General features: G+C 51.6%; 1 protein-coding gene and 1 long non-coding RNA gene across 6 annotated transcripts; one reads left to right on the top strand and one right to left on the bottom strand.

Moving 5' to 3' along the window:
• Nucleotides 1–50: 50 nt before the first annotated feature.
• On the bottom strand, nt 51–10649 carry LOC116878525. The gene is made up of 6 exons (XR_004384851.1): nt 10289–10649; nt 3279–3517; nt 2842–3002; nt 1892–2173; nt 766–852; nt 51–216 (listed from the first exon to the last, which is right to left on the bottom strand). It is a non-coding gene; the product is annotated as an uncharacterized LOC116878525 (long non-coding RNA).
• Nucleotides 8212–27479, top strand: HNF1A (HNF1 homeobox A). Of its 5 annotated transcripts, none has more exons than XM_032876118.1 (10): nt 8213–8807; nt 15742–15941; nt 20109–20295; nt 20738–20977; nt 21821–21980; nt 22121–22322; nt 23044–23235; nt 24426–24547; nt 24635–24779; nt 26544–26671. In XM_032876118.1, the coding sequence occupies exons 1-10, from the start codon at nt 8482–8484 to the stop codon at nt 26669–26671; spliced, it is 1902 nt and encodes a 633-aa protein (XP_032732009.1). In that variant the 5' UTR covers nt 8213–8481. The 5 variants fall into 5 exon arrangements, with proteins under 5 accessions (XP_032732008.1, XP_032732009.1, XP_032732010.1 ...); XM_032876119.1 differs by having other exon boundaries at nt 8482–8807; nt 20738–20979; nt 21829–21980; XM_032876117.1 differs by lacking the exon at nt 26544–26671 and having other exon boundaries at nt 8212–8807; nt 24635–24976.
• The last annotated feature ends 391 nt before the right edge of the window (nt 27480–27870 follow it).

The following is a 27870-nucleotide window of genomic DNA, read 5'->3' as shown; positions in this document are numbered from 1 at the left end:
CCCAAAGTTTTTCAGTGCTGTGAGTTCCTAGGATGAGGCAGAGGTGGAAATTTTTTTTTTTTTTTGGCGTGGAAATAGAGCGCCCTCTGCTGTCCAGGAAGAGGATGACATCAAAGCAGAGGAAGGCGCGCCGGGGGCTGGTCCCTCTCTTCCATGGGTACTTTTCTGACTTGTCTTTGTTCTACCCTTGAGGGTCACTATGCGCCTGTATCAGAACTGGGCAGGGGTAAGGAGAATAAAAAGAAGGCAGGGTCCTCCTGCTCTCACGGAGTTTACAGTCTAGTTTTACTGACAACAAGAAAATTGTAAGAAACAGGTTCAGAAAGCGTGGACTGGGCTCCATCCTACAAGTATTTCCTGGGCGTGTGCTGTGTACAGACTCCAGGAGCATAGGATCAGCATTTACTAACTCCATGCGCCCAGGAATAGACATATCGTGGGTTCTGCCACCAGGTGGGGGTCCAGAGATGAACACTTGAGATGGGGAACAGATAGTAGGTGCTAGCATAGCCTGGGGAGCCTGGCTCTTGGGGAGGGGGGCAGGGAGGAGTTACCACTCAAATAAAAATAATTTTATCTTAGGGTGCCTGGCCGGCTTAGTCAGTAGAGCATGTGGCTCTTGATCTGGGGTGTCCTGAGTTCGAGCCCCACGTTAGACGTAGAGATTACTTTAAAAAAAAAAAGTCATTTTGACATAAAAATTAAGTATTCAAGTTAAACTATTCCAATCTTATAGAAAAGAATAAGCATGAAAGTAAAAATTACCTGAAATTCCACTATTTCACGGTAACTGCGGATATCTCTTTGGAGACCATCTTTCCATCTGGCTCACTGTGGTTTATCCCGACATACCTACAGACACCAAGTCACTTCATTATACACGCAGTGTCTTTCAGAGACTCCTTTTCTTTTTAATTTTTTTTAAAAAGGTTTCATTTATTGGGGCACTTGGGTGGCTCAGGTCATGATCCCGAAGTCCCCAGGATCCCCAGGATCCAGCCCTGCATGGGGGCTCTCTGCTCAGCAGGGAGTCTGCTTCTCCCTCTGACTCTCTCCCCTCTGATGCTCTCTCCTCTCATGCTCTCTCAAATAAAAACAATTTAGTAATAACAATTTTATTAATTTGAGAGAGAGAAAGAGAGCAGAAGTGAGAGACCACAAGTACGGGGAATGGCAGAGTGAGAGGGAGAAGGCGGCTCCCGCTGAGCAAGGAGACCCAAACAGGACCAGATCCCAGGACCCTGACATCATGACCTGAGCCAAAGGCAGAAACTTAACCGACTGAGTCAGTCAGGCGTCTCCCTCTTCCTTTCGACCCTCTCCCTCCCTCCCTCCCTCCTTCTTTTCTTTTTTTTTTTTTAATTATTAAAAGCTTTCCTGAAATATTTTCACATACCATACCATATAATATTTTCATATACTCATCCATTTAAAGTATCAATTTAATGGTTTTAAGATACTGCAACAAAGTTGTGCAACTGTCCCTACAATCTACTTCCCACCCCCAGTTCTGTAGAGCTGTAACTGACATGAAACACTGTACTCGTTTAAGGCATACAATATAATGATTTAGTATATGTACATATTGCAGAATGATCACCACAATAATTTTAGCTAACATCCATCACCTCACATAGCTACGATTTTTTTTTTTTTTGGGGGTTTTCTTTTCTTTCCCTAACCCTACTGTTGGTTTTTTTGTTTGAGGACACCTTTCCAGCCCAGGTAACTGAGGTTGATAGCTTAGGGCGTGTCCTTCCACATCTTTCCCAAACACTCTTATACAGAGAACACCAGAGTTCTTTGCCCTTTGATGGAAAGAGCTTGCGTATTTGGGCCTCACTCAGGATCCACGAATTCACCCAAACCCTCTGAGTGTGGAGACACGAACCTGTGTTTCTAACCCTCAGTCTGGGGCTTCCTGCTGCTTCTGGTCCTGCTCCGGGGAGGCAGGTGAAGGCTCCCGTGGCTGCAGACAACAGTTGGGGTCAGGAGGAGACCATGGAGGATCTTCGGCACAGGCGAACAAGTGGAAGTGTCCAGGTAGAGAAAAGAACTTGTGCAAAAGCATGGGTGTGAGGGAGTTCCAGGTGTGCTCTGGAGATGGCTCACAGTGGGGCTGGGAAGGGGGTGGGCCTGAGGTCCTGATGGCCTTGAATGCCAGAATTAGGGCCTATGAGTCAAATGGGATGGGTGGCAGGGACTCTTATGGGAGGAACTTTTGCAAAAGGAGAGAACTCAGCTTGGCCAAGGGGAGTGGGGCACTCATGTTAATAACCACGTAATGACAATCATTCAGTGCTGGGCTGTGCTTACAGTATGCCAGGTACAGTGCGTGTGTGTTGTTACCTCATCAATCCCCCTAACAAATCATGGGGCAGATGGTATTTTCAGGCCCATTCCAGCGAAGAGGAAACCGAGGCACAGAGATGTTAAGCAAGTTGCCCAAGGTCACACAGCTGGTAAGTGGTTGAGCCAGGCTCAAACTCAGGCAGTCACCGCCGAAGTCTATGCTCCTGACCTGTTTTTTGTTGTTGTTCCTGGGCATTGTAGTCTCTTAATCTACAAAACCAGCTCAAAAGTGATAAGGCTGATAGGCAGAATTACCCAGAAGAACCACCATCAAAGTGATAGTAACAAGTATTTAGAGAGAGCCAACTGCCTCAAAAAAAAAAAAAAAAAAAAAAAAAGAGGAAGCATGGAATAATGCTCAGGGCTTTGATTCTGCCATCAGAGGAATTTGGGTTCAAATCCTAGCTTTGCTATGCACCAGCTGGGCTGCTTATATATCCTCTTACAGCCTCAGTTTTCTCAGCTGTAAAATGGGATAAAAGTACCTACCTCAGGGTGCCTGGGTAGCTCTGTCCGTTATGCCTCTACCTTCGGCCCAGGTCGTAGTATCAGAGTCCTGGGAATGAGTTCAGAGTTCTGCATGGGTTCCTGGCTCAGTGGGGAGCCTGCTTCTTCTTCTCCCTCCACCATTCCCTCCACTTGTGCTCTCTCTGCCGAATAAATAAAATCTTAAAAAAAGTACCTGAGTACTCAACGTGAGGCTGTTGAGGAGTTAAATGAGAAAACGGATGAACAACGCATATACCAGCCACATAAATGAAAGGGGAGTGGAGCTGGGAGGAAGAATGGTCCGAGTTTGAAATACAGGTGGGCCCAGAGTTGGGATGGGGGTAGTAGCTGAATTCCTAGAGAGCGAACTCTGAGACTGGCTGTTGGGCTCCCTCCTGTGCTGTCTCCGATGGCCAACGGGGAAGCCTATGCCTTACCTGAACTCTGCCTTTGCAAATCGCTGCTCGCCCAGGAGAGAATAGCAATAAAGCTCACAGCCACCACGTACTGAATTATCTACCGTCCCCATTGCGCGAGGATTCGGGCTGCGGAGGATTTTTTGAGCGGTCCACAGCGACACCTGCCGGACAACGAGCGAAACTGCTAGCTCAAGGTAGTTCGCAGTTTGGATGTTGGAGCTTCGTTCCTTTGGAGGATTTTGTGGTTTATGGCAGTTCTGATAAAAAGCCCTTTATCATACGAAAATTATTGTGGAACAGGAAATGAGGGTGGTAATGCCCAATCTAATCCCAAGGGTTGATCTGTGTAGAGTCCAGCAAGCTCTCATTCCATTATTATGTAGTTACGATTATTCAAGAAGGAACTAAAATACTTTTTTCTTTCCATTTATGTGTATTTTTTCAAGTGGCCTCTAAGCTGTTAGGACATAAATATTTAAGAGTTGTTTTGATCTAAATACCCACTAAACCTGTTAGGTTTTATTGGGGGAACTGTTTGTTGTGCAGGTGGGAGCACAAGGTGCTTTAGAGACACTGGGTGCCTTGGACCAAGTAAGTCTGGGATCTGCATCATGCTTGTTACAAAAAGTTGTCTTAAGCAACCCTACCTCTGTTTTATAGATGAGTCAAGAAAGACTAGCTCACGTGCCTGAGGCCCGCCAGGGAAGGGGCTGGGGGTTGTGTATGGGGACCTTGACATTCAAACTAGGTCTGTGTCATTCTCTAGAAGGCAAACGACTCCTGTTTAGATTTGTCTCCTGACTGGGGGAAGCGCAGCCTCTTCTGCTTGCGGAGAAGTAGGTCACGTTCTTGATGTGTCCCTTCTTATTCATATCCTAAGGAGGTCCCCTACTCAGGGGACCTAGGACAGCAGCCTCTGAGCGTAGTGGGAGCAGAAGCTCCCATTAGGCTGTACTTCTAACCCTCAGGCAAATGCACCTTCAGTCTGGAGTCCCAGGCTTAGCCACCCGGCTGCGGGCGGGCTCAGCAGTTAGATTTCAAACGCAGGCAGCGGAAGAATCCAGGCCCCTCCCTTTTCCCCTCCCTCGGGTTCCCTTTTCTAGGTGAAGAGTCACCGCGGACCCCTCTGGGCAGCGGGCAGCCTCCTGTAGGGGATAGATAGCAGGTAAGAGACCAGTGAGACCGTGAAGGGACCGCCAGTGAGCTGCCTGCTCCTCAGAGCAACTTGCATCGGAGGAAAAGCACTGGGGGAGAGAGGCAGACTATTGGCTCTCGGGGACTCTGGGCAAGTCATTTAACCCCTTGGAGCCTCTGTTCCCACCTCCCCACTCCCCGCAGATGGAACAGCAGGACCTACTAGGTGGAGTTGTTCTGAGAATTTAATACATCCCTAACGCTTATAAATGGCTCAATATGCATGGTCTGTTTACAGTGAAATTTAGCTGTCTATTCCTTGTCAACAAATAATTATTGGCCACCCCCTATGTATATACGAGGCAATATTCTAACCCCTGGGAATACAGCAGTGAATAAGACGGAGGAAAAAGCCCTGCCCTCAGGGGGCTTAATACACTGTAGCAGAGGGAGACTGACCCTAAGTAACGCACACAACACAGAAGTCAATTACAGAGCCTAGGTCAGACAGAAATAGAGGAGCCACATAATATAATTTACAATTTCCCAGCAGTACCGTTACAAAAGTAAAAAGAAACTGGGGAGATGAATTTTTCTAATTTTTCATTTAGAAAATTTTAGATTGTGTTTTAAAAACATTCGCTCTCTCCCAATACACCCAAAATATGGTTTCACCCAGAGGCATTAGCCACATTTTAAGTACTCAGTAGCCACATACTGTGGACCGTGTTAGAAGGTGGAAGGAAGGGGCACCTGGGTGCCTCAGTCGGTTGAACAACGGACTCTCGGAGTCTCAGTTTTGGCTCAGATCATATCTCTGGGTCGTGAGATCCAGCAAGCCCCACGTGCGGCTCTGCGCTCAGTGGGAAGTCAGCTTCAGTTTCTCTCCCTCGGCACCCTCATCTCTAAAATCAATCAATCTAAAAAAAAAAAAAAATAAAGCAAGAAGGGGAGTGGAACAATAAAGGCATAATCCAGGGAAAGCAGGACTGGAGCCCCAGGTAATGGGGGCATCAGATTAACAGACAGGGAAAGCAGTTGCTTGCAGTTAAGCAGCGCCCCTTGGTCTGTGCTGGCCTGGCTCCCCAAGGAGTGTTTTCTGGCCAAGGGCACATTTTCCTCTTCTGCTGCCAAGTCATGACCCGAGTTCTGCAGAGCCCTGAGGTGCACCCCCTCACCACCACCCTGCTTACTCCCGGAAATGGCGGCACTCCTCCTGGGCACTGAGGGCCACCCCAGGGGACAAATTTCAGGAATTTTGTCAAGGATCTGACTGGAACAGGGAAGAGGGGTGTGTGTGTGTGTGTGTGTGTGTGTGTGTGTGTGTGTGGCGTTCTTGCACAGGGCTGGGATTAGGGGCAAGGCAAGAGGGGGTTGTAGCCTGTCCTTATTTTAAAATTGTGGTATTTTATGAAATCCTGCCGTTTGCAGTGGGTGTGCATGGATGGAACTAGAATTATACTAAGCAAAGTCAGTAAGAGAAAAGACAATTGTCGTATGATCTCACTCATATGTGGAATCTGAAGAACAAAACAGAGGATCATGGGGAAGGGAGGGAAAAACGAAACATGAGGACAAGAGAGGGAGACAAACCATAGGAGAAGAGACTCAATCTCAGAAAATAGACTGAGGGTTGCTGGGGAGTGGAGGGGAGAGAAGGGATGGCTGGGTGATGGACACTGGGGAGGGTATGTGCTATGCTGAGTGCTGTGAATTGTGTAAGACTGATGATTCACAGACCTGTACCCCTGAAACAATTACTACATTTTATGTTAATGAAAAAAAAGTCAATTGCTCCTAAAATTACTGGGACTGTATGCATATATCAAATTATCACATTGTATACTTCAAATATATTGCAATTTTATTGGTCAGTTATACCTCAATAAAGCCAAAGCTATGTAAAAAAAAAAATTGTATTTTAGGGGCACTTGGCTGGCTCAGTTGATGGAGCATGGAACTCTCGATCATAGGGAGTCAGGGGTTCAAGCCCCATGTTAGGCATAGAGCTTACTTAAAAAAATAAAATAAAATTTTAGTATTTTGTTCATCAGAGACTTAAGATTTTATTTGACAGAGATCACAAGTAGGCAGAGAGAAAGGAAGGGAAGCAGGCTCCCTGCTGAGCACAGAGCCCGATCCCAGGACCCTGGGATCACGACCTGAGCCGAAGGCAGAGGCTTTAACCCACTGAGCCACCCAGGCACCCCCATCAGAGCCTTAAAAAAAAAAAAAGAATTATTTATTTGCCAGAGAGAGGAAGGGAGGGCACAAGCAGGGAGAGCTGCAAGCAGAGGGAGAAGCAGGCTTCCTACTGAGCAAGGAGCTGGATAAGGGACTCGATCCCAGGACCCGGGAACTAAGACCAGAGTAGAAGGCAGATGCCTACCCAGGCGTCCCTACCAGATATTTTTGCCTGAATTTAAAAATCATATTCTACTGGCTCTTGTATCATAAAATCCACCCTGTAAAGTGCTCAATTCATCGGTTTTTAGTTATTCTCAGAGTTGTGAGACATCACCTAGTCAATTCTAGAATGTTTTCATCATCCCGACAGAAATCCTGATACCCATGAAGCAGTCCTTCCCCCTCCCCAACAATGCCCCACCCCACCTCCAACCAGTCATGGACTTTGTATAGATTTGCCGCTTCTGGACATTTCCTAGAAGTGGAATCATAGACGGCCTTTTGCAACCGCTTCTTTCACTGCACACAATACTTTCAAGGACCACTTATGCTGTAGCGAGTATCTGCCTTTCCTTCCTTTTTATGGCCAAATAACATACCATAACGTACCATAACATACCATAACACACCATGGATTCACTATATCTTACTCACACAACTGTCCATTGATAGATATTTATGTTTTCTCCCCACTTTGGTTATCATGAGTAATGCCGCTATGAACATTCACATGCAGGCTCTTGTGTGGGTATGTTTTTAATTCTTTTTTGAGGTTTGCATTAATTTTGTTTTTTACTATATTGTATAAAAATACAGTTTTTCTCAATTACTGAGCTCTTTTTTTTTTTTTTTTAAGATTTTATTTGACAGAGAGAGAGATCACAAGTAGGCAGAGAGAGAGGGGGAAGCAGGCTTCCCGGTGGCCAGAGAGCCCAGTGTGGGGCGTGATCTCAGAATCGTGGATCATGACCTGAGCTGAAGGCAGATACCCAGGCACTCCATTAATTACTGTTTACTGATGCCCCCCTTAAAATGTACACGAGTCAAGTGCCTGCCCGGCCTTGCCTTGTTCCCACCTTCCAAGTTTGGTCCCTTGCTAGCTCTGAGGCTTTGGGCAAGTTCTTTCACCTCTCAGAGCCTTTGGTTTTCTGGTCTGTAAAATGGGGATAATCCCTGTACCTACTCACAGCTCTTAGGGGGATACAATGAGGCAATGTCGTATTTTATAGATGAGCATAGACTTAAGTCAACATGTCTTTCTTACGGGGAGGCCTGGAGGTGAATCCCACACCCAAAATGGTTGTGACCTAGCCCTGACCTTGAGGAGAGCTGGCCCATCTGCCTAGGACCCTTTCCGGCTTTAGTTCCCAAGGGAAACCTGCTCTTTTCGCTGTCCTGTCTCAGCCTGAGCCCCCTACAAAGTCCTCAGGGGCAGGACCCAAAGCTGTTCACTTAAAGTCCTCCGTGGCCCCCCCAGCTCCTTCCATTCTGGCTGCCCTCTCCCCCACCTCCTGCCTCCCCCACCCTCCCCTCTGCCCACTCCCGTTGAAGGCCTCGGCTCCCCGTCCCTCTGCACTGCCATGAGGCCCGCACTTTGCAGGGCTGAAGTCCAAAGTTCAGTCCCTTTGCTAAGCACACGGATAAATATGAACCTTGGAGAATTTCCCCAGCTCCAATGTAAACAGAGCGGGCAGGGGCCCTGATTCACTGGCCGCTGGGGCCGGGGTTGGGGGTTGGGGGTGCCCACAGGGCTTGGTTTGTGGGGTTTGGGGGGGCAGTAGGTGAAAGGAGCCTGGTTTGTGCCTGCCTGCTGGTCGGCCAGCAAGGAGACGGCCCACTCAGTGGGGAAGGCTGCCGGTTTGGTGGCCCTAGGCCTCGTGGCCCCAGTGGTGGCAGAGCCATGGTTTCTAAACTGAGCCAGCTGCAGACGGAGCTCCTGGGGGCCTTGCTCGAGTCCGGCCTGAGCAAGGAGGCCCTGATCCAGGCGTTGGGTGAGCCGGGGCCCTGCCTGCTGGCTGGAGATGGCTCCCTGGACAAGGGGGAATCCTGCGGCGGCAGTCGGGGGGAACTGGCTGAGCTGCCCAATGGGCTGGGGGAAGCGAGGGGCTCCGAGGACGAGACGGACGACGATGGGGAAGACTTCACGCCGCCCATCCTCAAAGAGCTGGAGAACCTCAGCCCTGAGGAAGCAGCCCACCAGAAAGCCGTGGTGGAGACCTTGCTGCAGTAAGGACCCCTCCCCTGTCCCAGCATCCAAGGAGCCCAGGGAGGACCCCCACCCCCGCCCCAGCTCCTGACTAGCCTTTCTTCTGAGCCCAGAGTTCCCCAAGCTGCAGGTTTTAGCCTGGCTGTTGGGGATGGGGCTCACGAGAGCTCAGGGGAATCCCTGCTCCCATCCCGGAGCATCTCAGCCCTCCAGCCTGGCCCTCTGCGAAGTCCCAAGGCCCCACGAGCCAAGGCTTTCAGCCCAGGGCTGGGGAAGTAAGGGCATTCCCCAGGGGAGCTTTGAGATCGGGGAAAAGCAGGCACGTCTAGAATTTACGTGCCTAGAGAACTGGAGAACTAGAGGGTGGGTGGGAATTGTTAGCCACCATGGCCCTTTCCACTCCCCAAACCCTAACCTCCCCGCTAAGCACTCAGATTGCAGGCTCCGGGGCCAGGAAGCATGGTTAGTGAGAAAGAGGGCCGAGGCTGGGGTTTTAGGGGCTCCCTCTGCCACCCAGGGACCCAAGCATTAAGCCAGGAAAGCCCAGATCTTACCTGAGGGAGATGGAACCTCAGGGCAGGACCTGTTCCCCTTTCCTACACAGCCTCAGCCCCCCCCCCCCAGTGGTGTGTGCCAGTGAGGTCTCCCCATTGTGCACCCCCATCCACTGGCTGGCTCCCCAACTCCCCTCCCGGAGAACTGGGTGGGTCTGAGCCCGCTGCCTCCCCTCTCCTCAGCAAAGCTGACCTGGTTACTAATTACCCACGAGCTTTATTATTTCTCTTTTGTTTTATAAATTTATAAACGGTAAAAGGCTCTGATAAGGCCTGTGATCATTAACTTGTAAAGATGGTGACCTGGGGAGGCCTGGGCCAACCAACCTCTTACCCAGCAGGAGTGGGAGGGGTAGGGGTCTAGGGGTTGCAGAGACCGCCCTCCCCAAAGGCTCCTAAACTGGAATTCTAACAGTCCGACCCTGTGCTGGGGTTTCACATGCAAATGGTCGGAGAATGTCAAGATGAATGCTGGAAAGAAGCTGGGGATAACTGCCTCGCAGATGAGGAAACTGAGGCCCAAAGAGGGGAGGTAGCTTGACTAAGGCCACCCAGCTGGGACTCCACAGCCACTCTGTTTGGTCTCTCAATTGCCATGACTGGGCAGTGGGAGGAAGAGCCCCAAAGAGGCTCTCTACCGGACTATCTCTTTTCTGTCCAAGGTCCTGATCCCAGCTTGGGGTGGGGGGAGGCCTCAGGGTCTGCCCAGACTTGTGAGGGCCTGGGCAGGGGGCAGGAGAGCAGCCAGGGCCCCCCTGACTTGGCAGGAAGAAGAGGGCAAAGGGCCCTACTGGGCTGCAGGGGAGGGGCAGAGTCAGGTCTTGCCAGACCCAGAGCCAGGGCGACCAGGACAGGGTGGGGCTGCGCCAGACCTGCTCCGGGTCCCAAATGGGACTGGGGGCTTTCCGGTGGGAGTAGGGGCAGGGGGTACCAAGGGCCTTTCTTACCTGGCTGGGTGGGGCCTCTGGATCAGCAGCCCCTTTGGTGGAATGGTGGGTTGGGGGTGAGGCTTCATCCACAGCACCTGAGGGGGGAGCAGAGGTCAAAGTGCTCCCTGGGGACCAGCAGAGACCTGGAAGCTGAGGGAGAGCAAGGATCCACGGAGGGAGAGAGAGAGAGAGGGGCATGGGGGGAGATGGAGAGGCCTGGAGAAGCCCAGGGGAGCAGGAGAGCCCGGAGGGCAGAGGGGCTCCCTCCCAGCTGGGAGAAGGGGCAGGGGAGAGAGTGAGGCACCCCAAGCTGCAGTAAGGCTAGAGTGCTTTCTGCCTGCCCGGATTGGGTTTTCTTTAATGCTAACAGCATGCTATTTACTTTCCATTTAAATTTGAGATGTTGCTATAAATTATCAACCAGCTCCTTGTTCCTGCGGAGTTTATAACTAACTACCTGGGTTACTTATTGTTCAGGTAACAAAAGGGATCTGAAAACGCCCCGAGGGGGAAAAAAAAACGGGGCTCTACCCTCTGGGCACAGGAGGGAGTCGGGGGTGGGCACCCCTGATGAAGGCCTGGACAGCCCTGGGTTGGAGAGGTTAAGGCTGGAAAGGATGGTTCAGGGGCAGGGTTTCCCGTGGACGCCATTTCTTTGGAGAAGACAGTGGGAAGAGGCTGGGTGGGTCCTGGGGGCCTCCCCACTGGGGTGCTTCATGCCTGAGGTCACAGCAGGAACCGAGCTCTTCCCTCAGACTTCCACCCTTCATTCAGTGTGTGACCTTGGGCAAGTCTCTTGTCCTGCCTTAGTTTCCCTAGCTGGCCAATGACTAAAACTCAAATTCCCTGCCCTGATTCCCTGATCTCTTCTTGCAGGCACTCTGCCCCTTATTCACTTTCTTCTAGTTACATGGAATTTGCTGATTCCCACCATAGGGCCTTTGCGTGTGCTACTCCTTCTGCCTGGATACTTCTTTCTAGATCGTCCCATGACCGATTCCCTCTCCTCCTTTTGCTCCCTCCCTCACTACCGCCATGTAAATGTAGTTCCCACTACACTCCCTCTTCCACTATCTTCTGTTACTTTCTCTTGTCCCTTAACGGTACTTAAGATGATCTGTTTTTGCCTGTTTTCTGTCTCCTGCCATGACATCAGTTTTTCAAAGGGAAGGCCAGTGTGTCCTTGTTCACCACTCTTACCCCTGATATCCAGACCAGTGGCTAAAACACAGCATGAATTAATCAGTGGCTAGGATTCCCTGAAGCCCTAGGGACATCTGCTCTTATGGCCAAGGGAGCATCCTGTACCAAGGGCTCCTTCCTTGGTGTCCTCCTGGGTCTTCCCTGCCCCTGAGCAGCTCAAACTTCAACCTGAGGGACTCTGATCCTCTCCAACAGGTAGCACCAGGGCATCCAGACCCAGGAAGACAATGGGCAAGGTGGGACAGTCTAACATCCGTGACTGAGGCCAACCTCCATGGGTTCAAATCCCAACTCAGCCCCACCCTAATTTCAGCACCTGATTTCACATCTTTGAGCCCTTGTTTCATCTGCAAGGCAGAGACGATATAACACCCACAGGGTTAAATAGCATGTAAGTGCGGTAAACTGTTGCTATGAGCAATAGTCCCATTTTGCAGATAAGCAAACTAAGGCTTAGAGAGGCAAAGTGACTTGCCCAAGGTAATTTACAAAGTGGTAAGGCGGGGACTTGGACCCGGGTCCTCCTAGTCCCACGCTCTGCAGCATCCTTGAGGCTGCCTGCAAGGATAAATCCTTGATAGGTTTATTCCCCTTTTTATCCTCCGGAGTCATTCTCCCTGTTAACCTCACATCCACTCCCTTCCACACGGTGCTCTAGAGCTCATGGAACTGCTTACAAATGCGCTAAACTTCTCTTCTCCTGGCAACCTATGAACTTTTTTAGCCCTGTATCACAGTTGGGGAAACTGAGGCACACAGAGGTGAAGCAATTTGCCAAGGTCCTAACTGCATGGATAGTGAGTGGCAGAGCTCCAATTCAACCCGAGATGGGAAGCTTCTCTGCACCACCCCCTCCAAGCACGGAGAAGTCCACTGTCCCTCCAGACGTGTGGCCCTTCTGGCTGGTCTCCGAGCTCCATAGCCTTGGACCCTCTGAAACCCCAGGGGCCAGCAAGCCAAAGGCCCAGAGTCTTGAAACTCTGCCTGACCCCTCCCAGAACCCGTAGGAGGTGGGAAGAAGAGATGTGGGCCAATCTTTACCTCTTCTGGGCCCTCTTCCCTCTGCGGCAGGGCTGGGGGTCCCATGGCCACATCATCCGTGATGGTGATGGTGGTGACAAATTGTTTTTTTTTTTACTGAGCACTTACTATGTCCCAGGCCCTGCTCTATGTGGTTCACTCCTATCTGAAACTCAGTCGGTCCTCCCACGGGAACCGTGAGTGTGCGGGGCACACATGCAGGACATGCTAGGGCGCCATGCTGGGATGGGAAGCCAGGTTGGCTAGACTCTTAGACCCATTAGAGGGAAAGCAGGGCTACCTGGAGACGTGGCCTGTTAGTTCTGGGTTGGGGCAACTGTCCTGGAAAGTCAGGTGTCTGGAGACTGAGGGTGACTGACTGAGTGAGTGTGTGTGGTGGGGAGTGGGTGGGAGGAAGGGACAGAGCGAACAGCAGAGATATACACACAGACAGGAGAGACAGAGAAGGAGAGAGCCAGGCAGAGAAAAAGTAGGGGAGACACACACACACACACACACACACACACACGGTGTCAAACGGACAGTGATGAGACAGTAAGTCTTCAGTTTGAGCTGGGAGGCCTGGCTGAGAGGGAGACTGAGCTCATTCTCTCTCTAGGGGGAAGGGGGAGGGGAGGGAGGGAGGGTTGCTCAGGATGGTGATGCCTGGGGCTAGGGGGAGGGGGGAGGCCATCCCGCAGTCGCTCCAGAATCAGATAAACATGTTTGCCTGGAAGCAAAGGCTGGACTTTGTACTGCCCTTCCCTCCAGGCTCTGACTTGCACCCGGGGAGCAGAGGAGGGGTGGAGAAAGAGGATCCTAGGAGCCCCTGAATGCAGGGAGGAAGAAGAGCTCAGGGAGAGCTGGGGGGGGGGGTGGATCTGGGCAAAGCAAAAGATTCTGGAGTCCCAGCTAGGTCACTTTGGACAAGTGCTCGCCTTTCTGAGGCTCAGTTTTCTCATCTGTGAAACAGGCACACAAGTCGTCCCTACCTCGCAGGGTTATGGTAAGATTTACATGACCAGCCCTTAGCACAATGCCTGGTTCATGGGAAATACTCAAGAAACAAGGATTCTCACATCTATCATTTCTACACAGCTGGGATTTTGCCGTACGATCGCTGACCAATTCAGATCCGACCCTCCCTGTCTCCCTTTCCTACCCACGTGTATGGGAACTGCTGATAAAAAAGAGGGAGTCACAGGGCAGGGCTGCTGAAAGGCTCTGGGCTCTCCTACCGGAGAAGGGTAGTGTCAAGGAGGCGAGGCGAGGCTGGCCGCTTGGGACGGAGAGAAGAGGAGAAGGCGGTACGGGGTGGGCTTCAGAGTACTGGGGGTTTGTTTGCTTTCTGTTTTTTTCGCAGTTGAGTTTTAAATGTTCTATATGCATGTATTGCCTATTGTCTAACATTATATTACATTATTTGAAAAGCACAGAAAAGCAGCAGAGGACACGGTCCCTCTGCCCCTGTCCCCAGCACCCTATTCCCATCTGGAGTCAATTGATGTCGCTAGTCTCTTCTGTGTTCTGGGATCTCACGCAGACCCAAGGAAACACGCCGGACTCCTTTGTGCCATTTCAGATTTTACAGCAACAGCATAGCAGAGCCAGACTCTGTCCCGTCTTGGGGGGGCCAGCAGGGCTTCCTCAGGGCGTGTTTATGGGAGTCAGGGCGTGTTTATGGGAGCATCCACTTGAAGCAGCACCCTTTCTGCCGGACACTCAGCTCATTTCCGCTATTTTGCTGTGGCAAGCAACACAGCAACGAGCGGCCCCCTACGTGGGCTACTCATCACACGTGCAGATGTTGGAAAGCTCAAATTCTTAGTGGCAAAATGCTCAGTCAAAGGGAAGAGGACCTCAGGCTTTGGAGCCACACAGAGCTGGGGTCAAACCCCAGCTTTGCCCATTTCCAGCACTGCTGCACTCAGCTGTTTTTCTTTGCCTCCGTATTTGTAACACAAGCTCTGGAGAGGAGGGTGATGGAACAGCAGAGGGAGAGAATCAGACACCCTACCCCCACTCCCCACCGGGGGCAGCAGACGGGAACATGAATCATGGATGGTTGCAGGTCCCTTGAGTCTCTTGGTGAGAGAGTCTTAGCCCACAGAGTGAGATCCAGGGGTTCAAACACACACAATATATGTATTTTTTGCAGGGAGGCTCTGAATACCAATCTGTAACTCCTTCATCAGGAACTGCCCCCCGCCCCCGCCCCCCACCAGTCTGTAGGGAAACTGGCCAGGGCACAGTCTAAGTTTTGGTATAGATTATCAGAAGGTGGTTTTTTTTGTTGTTGTTGTTGTTTGTTTTGTTTTGAAAGATTTTGTTTATTTATTTGACAGAGAGAGAGAGATCACAAGTAGGCAGAGAGGCAGGCAGAGAGAGAGAGGAGCAAGCAGGCTCCCCGGTGAGCAGAGAGCCTGATGTGAGGTTTGATCCCAGAACCCTGGGATTATAACCCGAGCCGAAGGCAGAGGCTCAACCCACTGAGCCACCCAGGTGCCCCGAAATGCATCTTTTTAAGATAAGACTTTCTGTGATTTTTACCTGATAGGCTGACTTAGAACGGAATCCCTTCAGGCAGGAGGGGACTCTGCTGGGCTGGCTCTGTGACCTTGGGCAAAAGATACAACACAAGCACTCTTAGCCTCAGTGGCCCTAGCTATAATGTGAGAGAGTCATGTTTCTCTCCTTGTTTTCAGACCCATTTTTTCCCCAGGAGGTCTCCTTCAACCATCCATACATCCATCCCCCTAATAACCTACCCATCTACCTCCGGTTCATTCATCCCCCGCCATCCCATTTACCTGACCTCCACCCACGCACCCTTCATTCACTCCTGCATTCACCACGGGCAAACATTCTGCCAGGCCTAGTTTGGGGGCTGAGAATCGGATGGCTCCTGCCCTCACAGTGTGTACAGCTCTCTCACAGTGGATAAGACATAACCACAAATAACATTTCTAGGTAGGATGGGGGGAGGATCTTTAAAGGAGGCACAAAGGTGAGGGTCTTCCCTCTCTGGCTTGTACAGCTTCTGGCGGGAGTCTGTTCGTATCTCCAACTCTGTCCCTATGAGCCGGCATGAGTGCCCTTACCTTGCTGTCCTGGAGTCTGAGTGTAGGTCTGGGGCTCCACACCTGCTTCCGTCCACAATCCCCACTCTCAGGGCTGACAACCCCCAGCCCTGCCTGTACCCCCTGCACCCCCATACTGAGCAGGCTCTGTCGTTGTCCTCCTCCTAGGGAGGACCCATGGCGCGTGGCCAAGATGGTCAAGTCCTACCTGCAGCAGCACAACATCCCACAGAGGGAGGTGGTCGACACCACCGGCCTCAACCAGTCGCACCTGTCCCAGCACCTGAACAAGGGCACCCCCATGAAGACGCAGAAGCGAGCCGCCTTGTACACCTGGTATGTCCGCAAGCAGCGAGAGGTGGCCCAGCGTAAGTAACGAGCACAGCCCCGTCCTCCCTGGCAGGGCCCGGGACTCTTTGCCGCTTGGGGGTGGGGGCCGGGAGCTTCTCCCCTGTGTTACTGGGACCGGGCAGCTGAGAAGAAGTCAGCAGGATTCAATGGGCACATATGACTTGTTTGGCACAAGGTGCCCTGGGGGAGAGGGTAGGCTGGTCCCGGGCATCTGAGGATGGATGAATTGGGTCCCTGCCTTCTAGGAGCTGTGTGTAGAATAGATCGTTACGATGCAACCAGACATGTTTCACAATACGATCAAAACAACAGTAAATGCGAGGGTTTATGGAGCGATCACCATACGCCAGGCCCAGGGGGCATAGTACTACATAAAGTTTTTCAAGATATTAAGCTGACAGAGGACCAGAGAGTAATCTGTTCTTCCACAGGGAGGCGAGGGCATCAGGAAGGACCGCACCAGAAGGAGAACTTTCAGACTAAGTCTTGAAGTCTGAGTGGGATGTTGGCCCGTGGAGACACAGGGAAAGGTGTTTTGGGCAGAAGGAGTGGCCCGAGTAAAGGCTCAGAGACAAGGTGTATGCTCGGGGAATCTTTCCCTGCAATCCCTGGGAGATCGGCCCCACTGTTGTTCAGGGAATGCTGCATTTCCTTACTCAGACATCACACCCCACAAAATCCCAAGTGCACTCACACTTTTGAGCCTATGTGTAAAAAAATTTTTTTAAAGATTTTACTTATTTATTTGTCAGAGAGAGAGAGAGAGAGAGAGAGAGCGAGCGCACAAGCAAGGGGAGTGGCAGGCAGAGGGAGAGGGAGAAGCAGGCTCCCCAAGGAGCAGAGAGCCGATGTGGGACTCAATCCCAAGACCCTGGGATCATGACCTGAGCTGAAGGCAGATGCTTAACCAACTGAGCCACCCAGGTGTCCCTAAAAAAATTTTTTTTTTAAATTTCTTTTATTAATTACCCACGTTTTTTTAAAAAAGGTACTACATATTAGTTTAAAAAAATAGGGGAAAATAAAGAGTTTACAATAAAAATTAGGTGTCCTCCTAATGGACATTCCTGGTCTCATGCATCCTTCCAGAGATATTTTATGCATATCTACACAATATATAATATATAATAATATATAATACATACATACATGCATATATATTTTTCTTTTTTTTCCCCTGTGCTCTTTGAAGAGCTGCTGGCTACTGTTATTTGGAGACACTGTTACTTGTTTAACTGGCTCCCTACCAAAGACTTTTAGACTTTTAGGGTTTTTCCAATGTGCTGCTATAACCAACTTCAAAGAAGATGTGCTCACACAAGACTCTGTCTGTAAAGACTCTGTCTGTAAAGTAATTCCTAGGAGTGGGATTCTGGGTCAGGGAGTATGTACTTGAAAATCTTTGATAGATATTCCCGTAGCTCCTTATGAAGACATGGTGACAATTTGCATGTATGGTAATTAAAAAAATCAACTATTTGCTCCCATGCTTCCTAAACATTTATTAAAATGTTAAAGTCCTCAAATTCATGTATTGATGTGCTCACTCATTTAATATTCACTTATTTATTTACTTATTTATCTATTTTTTACGAGGTGATAAGTTGTTTTTTCAAGCTGGAAAGTTTATTAAAGTGAAAAGTACATTCTCAAGATAGAAGAGCAGGTGAGCTTAAGAGAGAGAGAGCAAGCTATACCTCATTTAAATATTTATTTATTTGTTTATCCTTTAAAAAAATTTTTTTTAAAAGATTTTATTTATTTATTTGACAGACAGAGATCACAAGTAGGCAGAGAGGCAGGCAGAGAGAGAGGAGGAAGCAGAGCAGGGAGGAAGCTCCCTGCTGAGTAGAGAGCCCGATATGGGGCTCAATCCCAGGACTCTGGGATCATGACCTGAGCAGAAGGCAGAGACTTTAACCCACTGAGCCACCCTGGTGCCCCTTATTTATCCTTTTTAAAAGATTTTATTTTTAAGTCCTCTCCATACCCAACATGGGGCTCGAACTCACAATCCTGAGATCAAGAGTCGCACATTCCACTGATCGAGCCAGCCAGGTGTATTTATTGAGTATCTACTATTTACCATTTTTGTTGAACAAAAAAACCCCACAACTTTTTAAATTTAAAAGCTGTGATGATCATTTATATAACTTATTTTTTAAAACGATGATATTGGTAGGGGCACCTGGGTGGTTCAGGCAGTTAAGCATCTGACTCTTGACTTTGGCCCAGGTCATGATCTAGAGGTCACGAGATTGAGCCCCTTGTCGGGCTCTGCACTGGGTGTGGAACCTACTTAACATCCTTTCTTTCTCCCTCTGCCCAACGCCCCCCCAAACTAGGATATTGGTTTTATCAAGGGGCTGATTAAAACATTAAGTTAATTGGGGTGCCAGGGTGGATCAGTCGGTTAAGTGTCCGACTCATGTTGTCAGCTCAGGTCCTGATCTCAGGGTCTTGGGATCAAGCCCCAGTGAGAAGTCTGCTTGGGATTTCCCCATGCCCCTCCCCCTGCTTGCACATGCTCTCTCCCTCTCTCTCTAAAATAAATAAATGAATAAAATCTTAAACTGAAAATACCAAAAAGTTAGGTTAATTAGGTTAGGTAACATTAGGTTACTGAACATTTACTGAGCAACCACTATGGTAAAATTTTAATATTTCCTTACAAAAATGATCACTGATTGCTTATTTGTGCAGAAATAGCAACACAGGGGCACCTGGGTGGCTCACTTGTTAAGCGTCTGCTTTCAGCTCAGGTCATGATCCCAGAGTCCTGGGATCAAGCCCCACATCGGGCTCTCTGCTCAGTGGGAAGCCTGCTTCTTCCTCTCCCACTCCCCCTGCTTGTGTTCCCTCTCTCGCTCACTGTATCTCTGTCAAATAATAAATAAAATCTTTAAAAAAGAAATAGCAACACATACCGATGCCCTAGGACCCAGTGTTCCTGCCACCTGTACCCAACAGGGGCATCCTTTGGGTCTCAGGTGGCTGGAATTGTATATGATGTACTTTGAAGGCACTATCACTAAGTGTTTTTAGAAAACTAGCATGGCTTTAATTTACCTTTCTTAGCAGGTAAAACTTAAATAACATAACAAACTTTTTTTTTTTAAAGATTTTATTTATTTATTTGATAGAGACACAGCAAGAGAGGGAACACAGGCAGGGGGAGTGGGAGAGGGAGAAGCAGGCTTCCCACCTAGCAGGGAGCCTGATGCAGGGCTTGAACCCAGGACCCCGGGATCATGACCTGAGCGGAAGGCAGACAGATGCTTAACAACTGAGCCACCCAGGCCCCCACACATAACAAACTCTTAATTTAGGACAAGTGTAGACCTTCTGGGCAGGTAGTACAGAGGAATCTAGTTTACCCCAGTCCCAGTTTTCCCTATTATTAACACGAGTAGGGGACATTTGGGATGATTAACAAACCAGCACTGTCACACTATTGTTAAGTCCGTACTTACTTTATTGTTCAGAGTGCCTCAGCTGTGCCCTAATGTCCTTCTCCTGGTTCAGGGTCCCAACCACTTGGATGGTGAAGGCACAGTGTCTGCCCTCCCTGACTCACTCTCCCTGCCTCCCCTCCCCCAAAGATGGCTTTGCATTTATCTGTTCTAGTCTCTCGGTTCCTTGCTCAGGGACAATCTAAGCGTTTCCATTAAGGTGGAACCAGCTGACGAGGGCTGGCTGGGTCTCCCTTCTCCTGGCTAACACTTGCATGTTAAGTGTGATTTCCAGATCCGAGGAGTTTAAAATAGCTCTGAATCTACTCAAGAGATGTGGTTCAAGTTTCTGTTCTACTGTGCCGCCCTGGAAAGAAATTCAGCCTCTCTGAGCTCAGCTTCTTCGTCTGTAAAATAAGAGAGCAAATGTGTTAAATCTGAACAAATACCAATGCTTTCCTGACCTTGTATTGAGAAGGATCATGAGCTTCCATCTGGGCGCAGTAGAAAACTGTGCAGGGGTTGATTAGCGATGTCTGCCTGGGGCACGGGTTGAGACAGGTGGCACACCTGCTGTTTGTTATCACTGGATTGGATTTCTACGTTCTAGCTGTAAGCTCCGTTGGCTCAAGACCTTGGAAATGAGAAAGAATCAGAAGCGTGGTTGGAGGAATTGAGGTGGCCAGGTGGGAGTGGCCAGCGCCCTGCTTACGGCTATGTGTTTGCCTACAGAGTTCACCCACGCAGGGCAGGGTGGGCTGATTGAAGAGCCCACAGGTGACGAGCTGCCAACCAAGAAGGGGCGGAGGAACCGTTTCAAGTGGGGCCCGGCCTCCCAGCAGATCCTGTTCCAGGCCTACGAGAGGCAGAAGAACCCCAGCAAGGAGGAGAGAGAGGCATTGGTGGAGGAGTGCAACAGGTAGGATGTCTGGTGGGTCGGCAGGGCTGGGGCAGGGTGGGGGAGAGGCTGGGGGAGGGTGGCTCTGAGTTCTGAGGCTCCCCAGTCCTTGAGCGCTCTTGCTGTTGGCCCAGGAGCACTCAGATCCCGCTTAGTGTCTGGAACCTAGCTCCATTCCTAGCACCCACTCCCCACCCATCCCAGCAGTCCTTGAGGGGCTGCTCATTTCATTCACCCTCATTATGACCCTATGGCTATTTTGCTCACTTATGAATGGAGATACTAAGAGAGGTTAAGACCCTTGCTCAGGGTCACACAGCAGCACTGGGATGAGAACCCAGATCTGCCAGCTCTCAATACTAAGGGAGAAGCCTACGTCTTGGGACTCTCTCCCCTATCTCCAGCTCCTGGGGAGGGTTCCTCTGAGCCTGGCCTGGAGGCTCACGAGTGGCCATTTCTGCAGGGCGGAGTGCATCCAGAGGGGGGTGTCTCCGTCGCAGGCCCAGGGACTGGGCTCCAACCTCGTCACGGAGGTGCGCGTCTACAACTGGTTTGCCAATCGGCGCAAGGAAGAAGCTTTCCGTCACAAGCTGGCCATGGACACATACAGTGGGCCGCCCCCAGGGCCAGGCCCGGGCCCCACACTGCCTGCCCACAGCTCCCCAGGCTTGCCCCCACCTGCCCTCTCCCCCAGTAAGGTCCACGGTGAGTGCTTTGTGTGCGGGGGGGATGAAATAGTGGGTAGAGGGCACAGATGGCAGGCTGGTGAGCTAGGGAGCACCACACCAGCGGCAAAAACCACCCAGACCCCTTCGCACTTCAACTTGGTTCCTTATCACCCCCCTCTACTCGTTACCCTCCTCCATCCTCTATCTGGTCCCCTCCTCTCCACCCCAGTGACCACGCCATGCCATTCGATCTGGCCGAACTTGACTCAGGGCACTTTCATTCAGGTCATTCATTTATGATCAACTCAACTCAATTCCTTTCACTTCAGTTCAATTGGATTCAATTCCGTTCTATTCAACTCACTATAATCCAACTGAGTTCCCTTCCATTCCGCTCTGTCCAGCTAAATATAATCCAAGGAAATTAAGTTAATTTTGTACAACTCAGTTCAGTTCAATCCAATTTGATTTGATCTGGTTTGGTTCAACTCCAATATGCTCAACCTACTTCAATTCATTTTGGGTTCAATTCAACCAGATTCCAGTACATTGAACTAATTCCGGTTCCTTCTATTAAACTCCGTTCCCCGCAGTTTCAGTTCATCAGTTTCCGTTCATTTTGACCCAAATGTCTTTCATTGCACACCTCCTGCCTATCACGCATAGCTCCCGCCCACAGCGGGCATAGAGCTAGTGAGATGCAGGTCTTGCCTTCGGGGAGTTGGAAGCAGCCAGCCCAGGACCTGGCAGGGGGACGTTTAAGTGAGGTTTGTTGGCCACACACAGAAAGATGGGGCGAGTGAGCTAACTAGGGCAGTTTGGAGCGATGAGGGCCACGGAGGGCAGGGATGTGGGGTGCTGATGCTGGCCGTGGCTCCCGTTCCAGGTGTGCGCTATGGACAGCCAGCAACCAGTGAGGGGGCGGAAGTGCCCTCAAGCAGCGGTGGTCCCTTGGTGACAGTGTCTGCTTCCCTGCATCAAGTGTCCCCCACGGGCCTGGAGCCCAGCCACAGCCTGCTGAGCACCGATGCCAAGCTGGTGAGTGTCCCCACACCCCACAGGGGAGGAAGACCCATCCAGACCCATCTTCCACCTTCCCTTGGCTGGGAGATTCTGGAGTGGTCCCCAGGGAGACAGTGTGGGGCCTCACCCAGGCTCAGCTTGGTTTCCCCTCTAAGGTCTCAGCAACTGGGGGCCCCCTGCCCCCTGTCAGCACCCTGACAGCCCTGCACAGCTTGGAGCAGACCTCCCCAGGCCTCAACCAACAGCCCCAGAATCTCATCATGGCATCACTTCCTGGGGTCATGGCCATTGGGCCTGGTGAGCCTGCCTCCCTGGCCCCCACGTTCACCAACACAGGTGCCTCCACCCTGGTTATTGGTAAGTTGGTGGGCATGGGGCACCCGGGTGGGAGGGCTCACAGGGACCCCACAGGATCCAGAAGCCAGAGGAGCCACTGGGACTCATTCATTCATTCATAGACTTACTGAGTGCATGCGCTGTGCCAGGCACAATGCCACCTCAGTGACACACAAGGGAGACCAAAATCTCAATGGCTCCGGGTGGGAAGGCAGACAGCACACACAGTACAGACATTATATAGTGTCTCAGAAGGCAAAATGTCTATGGGAAAACCGGGCACGGAAAAGGAGATCAAAATCTTGTAGGTTTTTGGGTGTTTTTTGTTTGTTTAGTTTTCTTAAGCCCGGAAAGACTTCCTTTGCAAGCACCATTATACAGAGGCTGAATATATTTGACAGATAGGGAGCTACTGGGAGGGGGGACAACGTTAAACCGCAGGGCCTATGCACTGCTGTGGAACCCTGGGTCTCCAGGGAACCTAACTGGACACACCCACTGCCCATAAAATGAATTAGAGGCTCAGAGAGGGGGAGTGGCTTGCTAAGACCATATAAGTTAGCGCCAGGTCCTAGTGCAAAGGTGTCTCCTGGTCACCTTTCCCCTTCCTCCCCCGCCCCACTGGCTCTGGGAGGGAGGGACAGTGTCCGGGGGTCAGTGCTGGGCCAGTGGAGGCAGTGGAGGCAGTGAAGGCAATGGAGGCAGTAGGAGGCCAGGCTGACTCCTGTTCCTCCCGCTGCAGGCCTGGCCTCCACTCAGGCACAGAGTGTACCAGTCATCAACAGCATGGGCAGCAGCCTCACCACCCTGCAGCCCGTCCAGTTCTCCCAGCCGCTGCACCCGTCCTACCAGCAGCCACTCATGCCCCCCATGCAGAGCCATGTGGCCCAGAGCCCCTTCATGGCCACTATGGCCCAGCTGCAGAGCCCCCACGGTAAGCACCCCGAGCCCCACGCTGGGGGAAGGGGTGGGAGAGGCAGGGTGTCTAGGAGCAGATGAGGCGACAGGGTGGCTTAGCAGCGCGCGCATGTGTGTGTGTGTGTGTGTGTTGGGGGCACATGCTTCGGTCTGTTTTGGTGATGAGGCGGTCTGCAGGGGCTCAGATGCGTGTCTGGGGGCCTGAATGTGTGTCGGGGTGTGAATGTGCGTGGTCGTGTGTGCACACGAGTTTCTGTGAGTGGGTGTGCCTGTGGGTGTCCATCGGTGTTTGTGGGTGCACACCCACGCGTGGGAGGAAGGTCTGATCCTCTCTCTGAAACGCGCAGGGCCCCGTGTATCTCAGAACTCAGTACTTCCCCGACTTTAGAGAGGATACCCGGGGTGTCCACCATACATACCACCACACTCCCGGGAGGCCTCGGGGCAGTGTCCTGTCATCTAAGCCCTGTGACTTTTGCAGAAGGGAGAAAGCCATGAGCGGGTTCACAAAGACTTACAGAACCTCCCGTTGGGTTCGGGTCAGAGTTTGCCACCAGATGAGCTCAACTGACAGCTTTACAAAAACCTGTTGGTTTTCAGAACTTTCTGGAATTTGGAACTGAGGATAAGGGCCTGTGGGCCTGTGTCTCTGTGTGGGTTTGGTTGAGGGCCCATACTCGGGTGTGTATGGTTTCATCTGAGTCAATGTGAGAATATGCAGTTCAAGTGCTTTTCTGCTGGTGTCTGTGTGCGTTGTCATGGGGCTGGGCTGTAGGTGGAACTCTGGGTTACATTTTGGAGAGGTGTCCTGGAGGTGGAGTGATGCTGCCCCCCCTGCTCTGCTGACCCCCTAAGGGGGGCTACCAACCTTCCCCGCCACGGCCTGTACTTAGTACAGCTGCACTGTGCCTCCCACTGCCCTTCACACTTGTCGTCCCTGGGTGGTGGGTGTGGGTTGAGGGTTCTGGGCCTCCCCAGCCTTCCACCAAGCCAGTCTCTGCAGGGTCTTGTAGTTGGGGAAAGGGTCTAGCCCGTCAGTTTTGGAAATCTGTCTTGAGTCCTTAACCACTGCTCCATTGGGCCATTTACCAGGCCCCATGCCCCACTTCCCCCAGAGTTTCCAGCTTTGAGGCCCCCTTCAGAGGGGTCCAGTGTGGCCCAGGGTGCTGTGTCTTTATCCTCCTCTCTCTCCTCCCTCCTGGCCAGCACTCTACAGCCACAAGCCTGAGGTGGCCCAGTACACCCACACGGGCCTGCTTCCGCAGACCATGCTCATCACCGACACCACCAACCTGAGCGCCCTGGCCAGCCTCACACCCACCAAGCAGGTAAGGCCCAGGCCCTCCTGGCCCCTTGCTCAGGCCCCTCCCAGAGGGCACCTCTGCGGGGCTCAGGAGGCTGCTGTGTTCCCCCAGGTCTTCGCCTCGGACACCGAGGCCTCCAGTGAGTCCGGGCTGCATACGCCAGCGTCTCAGGCCACCACCATCCACATCCCCAGCCAGGACCCCGCCGGCATCCAGCACCTGCAGCCAGCCCACCGGCTCAGTGCCAGCCCCACCGGTGAGCAGCCTTTCCCTGCTCCCTCGGCTGGGGAGGAAGGTGTGTGCAGCAAAGGAGAGGGCACCCTGTGCTCCCCTGAAGTGAGCCAAGAGGGGTACGAAACCACAGGAAAATGGGCGTATCTTACATGACTATCACACTGACTCAGTTGAGGAAAGAGATTAAGTAATCGCAAGAGACAGTAGAGGGTACTAAGGAGCAGACAGTAGAGGGTACTAAGGGCGTGCTGTGGACCAGAAGCAGCTCATGGGCGTGCTGGTTGGGCTCAGGGCTTGGCACTGTTTGAGTATGTTGCCCACTTTTAAAAATTAGCTTTCACAAAGAAATCGTGGTTTCTGGCTTTTCTTGGAAAATTGGGAGACTCCGTGTTCCCACATAGCAACGACAGAGTGTGGGCTCTCCAGGTCGTCACATCCCCCTTGACCCATTCACTTCCATCCCCGATGCCCGACGTCTGCAATAATGAACAGTGGGCACTTGGGAGTCAGGCTGCTGGGCTCTGGGGCCATGGGTCATCACTTGCTAAGTATGTGACTGTGGGTGGCTGCTCCCCCTCTGGGGGCCTCAGGTTCCCCCATCCAGCCCTCGTGGCTGCACTGACCGGTACTCAGGGCTCCATGGGCCAGGCTCCATGCTTTATCCACCGGGCACGAGTCGTCATCCCCATTTTACAAATGAGAAGCAGACGCTCAGAAGGTGAAGGACTTGGCCTTGCCTCTGACACTGCCTAGGTGGCAGGGCCAGGATTTGCATCCGGGTCCAAAATCAAAGCCTATTCTCTTAGCCATCGGAGTCAATCAGGGTTCTGGTGAGACACAGAACCAATAGGAATACAGCTGGGTCCTGAACGACCTGGGGTTTGAAAAGCATGGGTCCACTTATACACCAGTTTTTTTCAATATAGCACAGGACGGTAAATGTCCTTTCTCTTCCTTATGATGTTCTTGATAACTTTTTCTTTTCTCTAGTTTACTTTGTTGTAAGAATACATATATAAGAATACAGTATATAATATCTACAGCATATGTGCTGATGGTTCAGGTTATTGGTACAGTTCTGGGTCAACAGTAGGCTGTCAGTAATTCAGTTTTTGGGAAGTCAAAAGTTAGTTGCACATCTATGACTGTGCAGGGGGTCGGTGGCCCTAGCTCCCCCCGCACTATTTGAGGGTCAATGACATATGTACACGTATATTTAAGGAACTGGTTCACATGCCTGTGGGGCTGGCAGTCGGAAAGCTGTAGGGCAGGCCAGCAGGCTGGCAAAAGAGACAGGAGTCCGTGCTGCAGTCTTGAGGCAGGATTCCTTTTTCTCTAGGAAACCTCAGCTTTGGCTCCTAAAGCTTTCAACTGATTAGATGAGACCCACTCATGTCATCAAGAGAAATTTCCGTCACTTCCACGCAATGGATTATAGGTGTTAGCCACAGTTACAAAACATCACCACTGCAACACTTCAATGTTTGGCTCAGTGACTGTACTGTAGCCTAGCAACTAACCACACCATCTCACCAGGGCTTCTCAAATGTTTCCACTAAAATGTCCTGAGGTGGCCACTCCCTGGGGGGCCCCAGAGCCTGGCTGGGGGGTTGATGAGACCCAAGCACAGAGGTTTGGTTTTGGGGTCTAGTTATCTACGGCAGTTTGGGAGGTGGTGAGGCCTTGTGTCCTCTGTGCCAAGTGCCCCTTGGGATGGGGAATGGGTGGGCGGGGTGGGTTCAGGAAGGGCTTGGCCGGCAGCCAGCTGTCTCACTTGCCCCTGCAGTGTCCTCCAGCAGCCTGGTGCTGTACCAGAGCTCCGACTCCAACAATGGCCACAGCCACCTGCTGTCATCCAACCACAGTGTCATCGAGACCTTCATTTCCACGCAGATGGCTTCATCTTCCCAGTAACCATGGCGACTGCCTCCCAGGGGCTGGGCCCTGCCTGGAGCCTGCATGGCCTGCTTGGGGGGTGACTGGGACATCTGCGCCTGTGAAACTTTCACTGCCACAGGACAGCAGTCTGCCCTGGAAAATTGTGCCTTGGTCCCTATTCTGCTGTCAGCGTCAGAAGGGGTTCCAGGGTTCCCTGACCCCAGAGGGCTAATTCTGTCCACAAGAGGGGACTGTGGAGAGCTGGGAAGCAGAGCAAGACATAGGAGGGACTGTTTCTGATGCTCAGGGTCAAATCTGTCACTTGGAACAGAAGGGAGCAGCCTTTGGACTCTGGTGCCCCCAGCCTATACCTGTGGAGAGCCCTGGAACTCCCAAGGGAACCACACTTCTCAGGACACAAGGCTGTGCAGCTGTGACTCACTGAGCTCCAAGAAGCTCAGGGTCAATGTGGCCCCACTCTGTCCTCTGTGTCCCGATCAGTCCCCTCACCCTGCTCCCCTTCCAGCTGTAGGCTCACATGTCCATTTGTACCAACCCTGTCCCCCAATCACGTGAGCTTTCCCCAAGTGGCTACTCTGATGCCCACCGCCGGGAGAGCTCAAGCTAGCAGTGACCGCATGCACAGCTCTCCAGCTTCTCTTGTCCTGGACCATCCCTCTCCCTGGTCTCCAAGATGGCCAGTTTTCTTGGCTGTTCTTTCCCTTGGGTATCACACCTTCTAATGCCAGCCTGGCATCTTGCCTCTATGGGAAAGCCCCCCTCAGGGTTAGGAAGTCATCCCTGCCCCATGGGAGCCTTGCGATTGCGTCTGGTTCTCTCAGGATTCTGGGCAGCAGCGCTTCTGGCCTGTGGGGCCCTGCAGCACCTCCCTGGTTTGGGGGAGAAGCCGCTAAGCTCAGAGGGCACCAAGGCCTGAACACGTGCCAGAGCTGAGGTGCCCAGAGGGAGGAGGGGAAGGTCTAGGCAGTTCACAGCCACACCCAGGAGCCTGAGGTCCCGAGTGCCGCCAGGAGAGGCAAGGCAGCTGTGTAAACCCAGGGCCCCATGACCTCCTCCCCCTGGGGCTGCCACACCTCACCTGGCCTTGCAGACCACTCCCACCCTGGGACTGAGGACAGGGCCGGGGAAGAACCAGCGCCCCCTGCAGCTTGCAGCTAGCTAAGGGCGATCCTGTACATTTATTTAACTTTTAGTAAAGGAAATGAGGAATGGAG

The sequence above is a fragment of the Lontra canadensis genome, unplaced genomic scaffold, assembly GCF_010015895.1.
Source record: "Lontra canadensis isolate GAN:19392208 unplaced genomic scaffold, GSC_riverotter_1.0 scaffold58, whole genome shotgun sequence".
Lineage (NCBI taxonomy): Eukaryota > Metazoa > Chordata > Mammalia > Carnivora > Mustelidae > Lontra > Lontra canadensis.
The sequence above is the reverse complement of the archived record's forward strand: the minus strand, read 5'-3'. Positions and strand labels throughout refer to the sequence as shown.